The sequence below is a fragment of the Eutrema salsugineum genome, unplaced genomic scaffold (assembly GCF_000478725.1).
Source record: "Eutrema salsugineum unplaced genomic scaffold, Eutsalg1_0 scaffold_225, whole genome shotgun sequence".
Lineage (NCBI taxonomy): Eukaryota > Viridiplantae > Streptophyta > Magnoliopsida > Brassicales > Brassicaceae > Eutrema > Eutrema salsugineum.
In genome coordinates this window covers 1-8212 of record NW_006256808.1, presented here as the reverse complement: position 1 = coordinate 8212, position 8212 = coordinate 1, and the positions used below count along the sequence as shown (strand labels likewise).

The window sequence follows — 8212 nt, the reverse complement described above, 5'->3', positions numbered from 1 at the left end:
GTTTTCTTATTCCTTTATCTACACCAAAACTATCCTATGAAAATCAGAAAACTGGGACTTGTTTTAACAAAACTCATATTCTGATCCAAAATGGCACTATATTGACAAGAGTGAGTTCTGAGCATACAAATAAGAAGTAGAGACTCCTAAATGTCGAAGAAGACGCATCATTTACTTGTTTTCTTATTCCTTTAGCTACACCAAAACTCTCCTTTGAAAATCAGAAAACTGGGACTCTTTTTAAGTAAACTGATATTCTGATCCAAAATGGCACTATACTGACAAGATTGAGTTCTGATCATACAAATAAGAAGTAGAGACTCCTAAATGTCGGAGGAGACGCATCATTTACTTGTATTCTTATTCCTTTAGCTACACCAAAACTATCCTTTGAAAATCAGAAAACTCGGACTCTTTCTGAGAGAAGTTATATTCTGATCCAAAATGGCACTATATTGACAAGAGTGAGTTCTGGGCATACAAATAAGAAGTAGAGACTCCTAAATGTCGAAGGAGACGCATCATTTACTTGTTTTCTTATTCCTTTATCTACACCAAAACAATCAGAAAACTAGGACTTGTTTTAAGAAAACTCATATTCTGATCCAAAATGGCACTATATTGACAAGAGTGAGTTCTGAGCATACAAATAAGAAGTAGAGACTCCTAAATGTCGAAGGAGACGCATCATTTACTAGTTTTCTTATTCCTTTACCTAAACCAAAACTCTCCTTTGAAAATCAGAAAACTGGGATTCTTTCTGAGTGAAGTCATATTCTGATCCAAAATGGCACTATATTGACAAGAGTGAGTTCTGAGAATACAAATAAGAAGTAGAGACTCCTAAATGTCGAAGGAGACGCATCATTTACTAGTTTTCTTATTCCTTTACCTAAACCAAAACTCTCCTTTGAAAATCAGAAAACTGGGATTCTTTCTGAGTGAAGTCATATTCTGATCCAAAATGGCACTATATTGACAAGAGTGAGTTCTGAGAATACAAATAAGAAGTAGAGACTCCTAAATGTTGAAGGAGACGCATCATTTACTTGTTTTCTTATTCCTTTAGCTACACCAAAACTCTCCTTTGAAAATCAGAAAACTGGGACTCTTTCTGAGAGAACTCATATTCTGATCCAAAATGGCACTATATTGACAAGAGTGAGTTCTGGGCATACAAATAAGAAGTAGAGACTCCTAAATGTCGAAGGAGACGCATCATTTACTTGTTTCTTATTCCTTTATCTACACCAAAACTCTCCTATGAAAATCAGAAAACTGGGACTTGTTTTAAGAAAACTTATATTCTGATCCATAATGGCACTATATTGACAAGAGTGAGTTCTGAGCATACAAATAAGAAGTAGAGACTCCTAAATGTCGAAGGAGACGCATCATTTACTAGTTTTCTTATTCCTTTAGCTAAACCAAAACTCTCCTTTGAAAATCAGAAAACTGGGACTCTTTTTAAGAAAACTCATGTTCTGATCCAAAATTAACAGCGGATTAAGATAAGATTAAGAGAGATTAAGAGAGTTTGAATGAAGAACACGATGAAGAGTAGAGAGAATGGTGAGAAAGAGATGATTCTCATTTCTTAGAAAAGACCTTTACAGATGTATACAGCTATATAAAGTAAAGGCAAAGAGAATATGCTCCTAAGATACCTAAGCTATAGTCCAAATAAGGCAAAAGCAAAAGCAAGAAAAGTAAAGCTACTTTTCCAACGGTCATGAGAGGATAAGATCCAGCTGGGGGGCGCCTTTCTCTCCTTCCTTAAACGGTGACACAAGATAATGCAAGAAGAGAAAGGCTTCTCTAGGTTACTTGATGAAGAAGCAACTCCAAATGGTGACCTTGTACGGATCTGTACGGACTTGTACGGACACCTCTGATGAGAGAGCTCAATACTGAATATAATGATCTCTCTTGATTAACACTCCCCCTCAAGCTAAGCCATAACTAATCAGGAGGCTTAGATTGGAAGTTAGGAGACTCACCTCATTAAAAAAACCTAAGTATGGAAAACCCAATGGGACAAAACCATACTTAGAAAAAAAGAGTGTGAGCTCTTTCACTTAGGGGATTCAGAGACTTGGAGACTCATAAGCCCCAATCTCTCACTGATGAACTCCAAGGTCTTCAAGCTTGTTGTCTTGGTAAAAATATCAGCCAACTGATCAGAGCTCCTGGTATAACACGGTAAAATGACTCCAAGCTCCATCTGTTCCCTTACTTTGTGACAATCCACCTCAATGTGCTTAGTCCTTTCATGGAACACCTGGTTTGATGCAATGTGAATTGCAGACTGGTTATCACAATGCATAGTGATCGGCTTTGAGAACTCTATGCCAAGGTCTGAGAGAAGCATCTTCAGCCACATCAACTCAGTTGTAAGTCTTCTCATAGCTCTATACTCGGCTTCTGCACTTGAACAAGACACAACCTTCTGCTTCTTGCTCTTCCAAGTTACCAAGTTCCCTCCTATGAAAGTACAATAGCCGGTTGTTGATCTTCTATCAGTTCTGTCACCAGCCCAATCAGCATCACAATATCCAACTATTTCTGAGCTTCCATTGCACCCCATCCATATCCCTTGCTCCAAGGTTCCTTTGAGATATCTCAGAATGCGATTCACCATGTTCCAATGATATGTACTTGGAGCTTGCATATGTTGGCTCACCTGATTCACAGCAAAACACAAGTCAGGTCTAGTTATTGTGAGGTATATAAGCTTACCAACTGTTCTTCTGTATAGCTTGGGATCATCAAAGAGACTCTCAGCTTCATTCTCCCCCTGTTGGTGAGCTTTATATGCATCCTCCAATGGAGTTCTAGCCGGTTTTGCATCCTTAAGACCTGCATCATGAACAATATCTCGAGCATACTTCCTTTGGGACAAGAAAAGACCTTCTTTAGATCGGCACACTTCAATCCCAAGGAAGTATTTTAGTTCACCAAGGTCTTTAATATCAAAAACAGAATGTAAATAGTCCTTAGTTTCCTGAATTCCAACCTTGTCATTCCCAGAGATGATTAAATCATCCACATAAATGAGAATAACAATGATACCTGCCTGGCTCTGAAGTGTGAAGAGAGTGTGATCAGTCTCAGATCTTCGGAACCCACGATCTAAGAGGGTAACACTGAGCTTCCGATACCAAGCCCTTGGCGACTGTTTCAAGCCATAGATTGCCTTTCTCAGCTTCAAAACCTTGCCCTGAGTCACCTGAACACCTGGTGGAGGGGTCATATAGACCTCTTCTTCTAATTCTCCTTGAAGAAATGCATTCTTCACATCCATTTGCCATAAATCCCACTCTAAGTTTGTAGCAAGGGAGAGAATAACTCTCACTGTGTGTAGCTTAGCAACCGGAGCAAATGTCTCTCTATAGTCTTCCCCATAGGTCTGTGTGAAACCTCTAGCCACCAGTCTTGCCTTGTACCTCTCGATCTCCCCATTGCTCTTGTATTTGATAGTAAATACCCACTTAGAGCTCACAGTTTTCTTCTTTCTTGGTAACTCAGCTTCATCCCAAGTGTGATTCCGAATCATAGCCTGTTTTTCTTCAGTAACAGCATCAAGCCACACCTTGTGCTCCTTTGCTTCATCATAAGTCCTTGGAACCTCTTCTTGATCTAAGACTCCTATGAACACTTGATGTTCTTGAGGAACATGGGCTAGAGAGCACACTGCTTGAGTTGGATGAGCTATAGCTTGATTATTGTAGTAGACTCTAGTATTGATCCAATTAGAAGCCGGTTTTCTGATCCTTTGGCTTCTTCTAAGCTCTTGAACCGCCGGTTCTTCTTCTGTGGGAACTGATTCCTCTTGAGTGTGATCCACGCCTAGCTCAGGTTCTTCTTGGGTTGGTGAGATCACTTGGTCGTTTTCCATTTCCTCACCAGGGGCCTCGGTCTCAGTCTCAGGTTCCTCTTCTAATGGATGTGGATCCACCTGATCTTGAGTGGATTCAGCTGGGGCTGAGCCTGTTGGTGTGCTCCCATCGTTTCTTAAGGTCTCAAGTAGGGTTCTGAGAGTAGCCGCCCTATCTGAGTTGGAATGGGGAAGATCCTTTAGATTTTCCCAATTTTTTTCCTCATAGAAGCCCTTATCTTCAATAAACTTCACATCTCTGGACACTAGAACCCTCCTAGTCTCAGGAATGTAACATTTGTAGCCCTTCTGGTTAATAGAATAGCCAATGAACATCCCTTTTGTACTTCTAGCCTCAAGCTTGTTCCTTTGTTCTCCTGGAACTAATACAAAGCAAACACAACCAAATACTTTTAGGTAATCAATCGATGGCTTAGACTTGTTTAATACCTCAAATGGGGAAGCATCTTGGAGGATCCTTGTAGGGAGCCTATTGATAAGATAACAGGCTGTGACTACAGCATCTCCCCAAAACCTCTTAGGAACATTCCTATGAAACATCAAGGACCTGGCCACCTCCATAAGATGCCTGTTCTTCCTCTCAGCAACTCCATTTTGCTGAGGGGTATAAGGACAGCTTGTTTGATGGACAATTCCGTGTTGGTTAAGGTGATGCCTAAAGGCTTGGCTTGTGTATTCTCCTCCATTATCTGACCTAAACACTTTGATCTTAGCATTATAATGGTTAGTCACATATTTTTGAAAATTCATAAAGGCCTCTAGCACCCTATCTTTAGATGGTAACAAAGTGATCCAAGTATATTTAGATTTCTCATCAATAAAGGTAACAAAGTATTTGTGACTTTCTCTAGACATACATGGAGAGGTCCATACATCAGAGTGAACTAAATCAAAGCAATTTTCATAAATAGTAGATGATTTAGGAAAGACAGTTCTACAATGTTTACCCAAGATACAAGCTTCACAAGCATTATTATCAAACTTAACATCAGGTAACATCAGATTCAAAGACCTATGATGGGGATGACCCAATCTAGCATGCCACAATGCATTATTTTCAACAACAGAACTAAAAACAAAAGCATTAGATAGAGAAGATGGCTTAGTGTCTTCAAGAACATAAAGCCCATCTTTAGTAGTTCCTTGTCCAAGAAGCTTACTTGACTTAATATCCTGAAAGAAAACCTCATTAGGACTGAATATAGCATAACAGTTTAAATCAGTAGTTGCTTTCTTAATAGACAAGAGGTTAGATGTGAATGAGGGCATGTAAAATGCTTTAGATTGTTTATCAAACAGCTTAAGATCACCAATGCCTTCTATCTTAACTTTTTCACCATTTGCAATAATCACATTTCCTAATGTAGGTTTCATGTTACTAATCAATTTAGCATCACTAATCATATGATGGCTAGCTCCAGAGTCAACAATAAGCGGTTTATCACTTTTCAAGACATGATTTGCAGTATGAATTTCTAAAGAATGATCATCCACAACAGTATTAGTAGTATGATTAGTCAAGATATGATCATGTAATGCATGAAAGCTAAAGGCTTTAATCGGTTTACCAGACTCTTTAAGAGCCTTGATGAGAGCATCCAGGTCTGATTTCTTCACATATTCAGCTGAGGCCCTCATAGCAACCCCTTCCTTCTCACGGTCTGAGGGGCCAGCCTCCTCCTGAGCATGAGCTTCATTCGCCCTTGGCTTTCTCTGGTCTTTGCTGCGGCTTTGCTTGAGATGTGGATACAGGATCCAGCACTTGCTCTTCAGGTGACCCTTCCTTTTACAATGCTCACACACCCAAACCTCACGGTCCTCACCACCATAGGCTCCTTTGTTGGCTACTGCAGCTTCACCTTTGTTGGCCATCACCTAGTCGCTTCCTTTATTGCCGAAGAGACCCAAAGACCCTTGTTCCTTCTGGATCTGAGAACAGACTTCCTCCAGGCTTGGTAGTTTTGTAGCTCTAAGAAGATGCTTGATGAGATCGTTAAAAGCTGGATTCAACACCATTAGAAGAGCAAAGACCTTGTCCTGCTCTCTCCTTTCATTTAGAACCTCAGCATCAACAGTAGCAGGCCTGAGCATCTCCAGCTCTGCCCATAGAGACCTAAACTTCCCAAAGAAGGTATTGAAGTCCAGATCTCCTTGGTGAAGACAGTTAATCGCCTTTTTGACCTCAAATACCCTTGTGAGATTACATGTGTTCCCAAACACATTCTTCAGGGTTTCCCAAAGCTCCTTTGCACTCTCACAATAGGAGTAGGACTCAAGCACCGACAGATCTAGAGCTCCATGAAGGATAGCAAGCACCGTTTGATCCTCTTGGAACCATTCCACAGAATCTTTCAAAGGCATCTCCTTTCCTCCATCTTTGGTCTTGCCTTTAACATCCTTTGGATCTTCAACATGATACCAAAGGTTTCTTCCACACAACACAGCTTTGGCAGTTCTTGCCCAAAGCAGATAGTTATCAGCTCCTTTGAGCACCACAGGTAAAACAGGAACCTTGTTTCCTTCCATTAACACTCGCAGAGATGAGAAAAGGAAGAACAAAGATCGAGTATTTCAAAAGAAAAGAGGTTTGTACGGATGAATCTGGGTTTGAGTATGAACACGAAGATTTGAGGGGATGGAATAGATGAGAATAAGAGAATAAGAGATGAGAATAAGCAAGATTAATCACCAGATTTCGGAACCTGGCTCTGATACCATGAGAGAATGTAAAGATTAACAGCGGATTAAGATAAGATTAAGAGAGATTAAGAGAGTTTGAATGAAGAACACGATGAAGAGTAGAGAGAATGGTGAGAAAGAGATGATTCTCATTTCTTAGAAAAGACCTTTACAGATGTATACAGCTATATAAAGTAAAGGCAAAGAGAATATGCTCCTAAGATACCTAAGCTATAGTCCAAATAAGGCAAAAGCAAAAGCAAGAAAAGTAAAGCTACTTTTCCAACGGTCATGAGAGGATAAGATCCAGCTGGGGGGCGCCTTTCTCTCCTTCCTTAAACGGTGACACAAGATAATGCAAGAAGAGAAAGGCTTCTCTAGGTTACTTGATGAAGAAGCAACTCCAAATGGTGACCTTGTACGGATCTGTACGGACTTGTACGGACACCTCTGATGAGAGAGCTCAATACTGAATATAATGATCTCTCTTGATTAACAAAGATGACCGTTGGAAGCTGTCACGATCATCTCCGGGATCAGCGAAGCCTTAGCCTTATTCCTGCACGTGATTATAGAGAATGTAACCACCTGTTTGTCTCTTCTTTGTAAAACCTAGACCTAGGACTCATCTTGTCTCTCTATAAAATGTAATGTAGCCGCCATATGAATAATATACACTTTTGGAGACTTATTCTCTCTTGTTCTTCATTGTTCATCATTTCTCTCTTAACAATTCTCTTTATTCCGCTTAAATAAATTCCAACATGGTATCAGAGCTCATGTCCTGAGCATTTTAACATGAATCTCTTCTCATTTAATCTCTAAATCTCTCTAAAATACTCGTTAAATCCTCTCATTCTCAAATCTCGACAATCTTTCTGTTCTTAAATCCTCTCATTCTCAAGTGTATGTTCAAGTTTTCTTTTCTGTTCTTGAACAACAAAGATGAGTTCAAGTTCAAGCATTCTTGCTACTGAAAACTCGAAAGCGATTGTTATTCCAGCTCGAAAGCGATTGTTATTCCAGTTATTCTCAGAGGAGGAAACTATCTGTTGTGGGCAAGAACCACAAAAACAGCTTTGTGTGGTCGCGGTCTCTGGAGCCATGTTTTGGAGGACAAAACACCAGAAGAAGATGAAGACACCAAAGGCGAGACAAAGAGTGAAGAGGCCAAGGCCGAAGAAGCTAAGTGGTTTCAAGAAGACCAAACTGTTCTTGGTCTTATTCAGAACTCTCTTGAACCGGCGATTCTTGAAGCTTACTCCTACTGTGAGACAGCAAAGTCTCTTTGGGAAACTCTCAAGAACGTATTCGGAAATGATACAAATCTGAGCAGGGTCTTTGAAGTAAAGAAGGCTATTAATGACCTGAGTCAAGAAGATATGGATTTCAAGACTCATTTTGGAAAGTTCAGATCCTTGTGGGCTGAACTAGAGATGTTGCGACCGAGTACTCTAGATCCCAAGATTCTCAATGAAAGGCGAGAGCAGGACAAGGTGTTCGGTCTCCTTCTCACACTGAATCCAGTCTTCAATGACCTTATCAAGCACATCTTAAGAGATGACAAGCTTCCAAGCCTTGAAGACGTGTGCGCCAGAATCCAAAAGGAGCAGGGCTCCATAGGTCTATCAAGAA

At 40.2% G+C, this 8212-nt stretch overlaps 1 protein-coding gene across 1 annotated transcript; it reads right to left on the bottom strand.

Moving 5' to 3' along the window:
* Positions 1 to 4832: 4832 nt before the first annotated feature.
* Positions 4833 to 5770, bottom strand: LOC112086178. Its single transcript, XM_024154915.1, has 2 exons — positions 5467 to 5770; positions 4833 to 5071 (listed from the first exon to the last, which is right to left on the bottom strand). The coding sequence occupies exons 1-2, from the start codon at positions 5768 to 5770 to the stop codon at positions 5064 to 5066; spliced, it is 312 nt and encodes a 103-aa protein (XP_024010683.1). The 3' UTR covers positions 4833 to 5063.
* Between the last annotated feature and the right edge of the window lie 2442 nt (positions 5771 to 8212).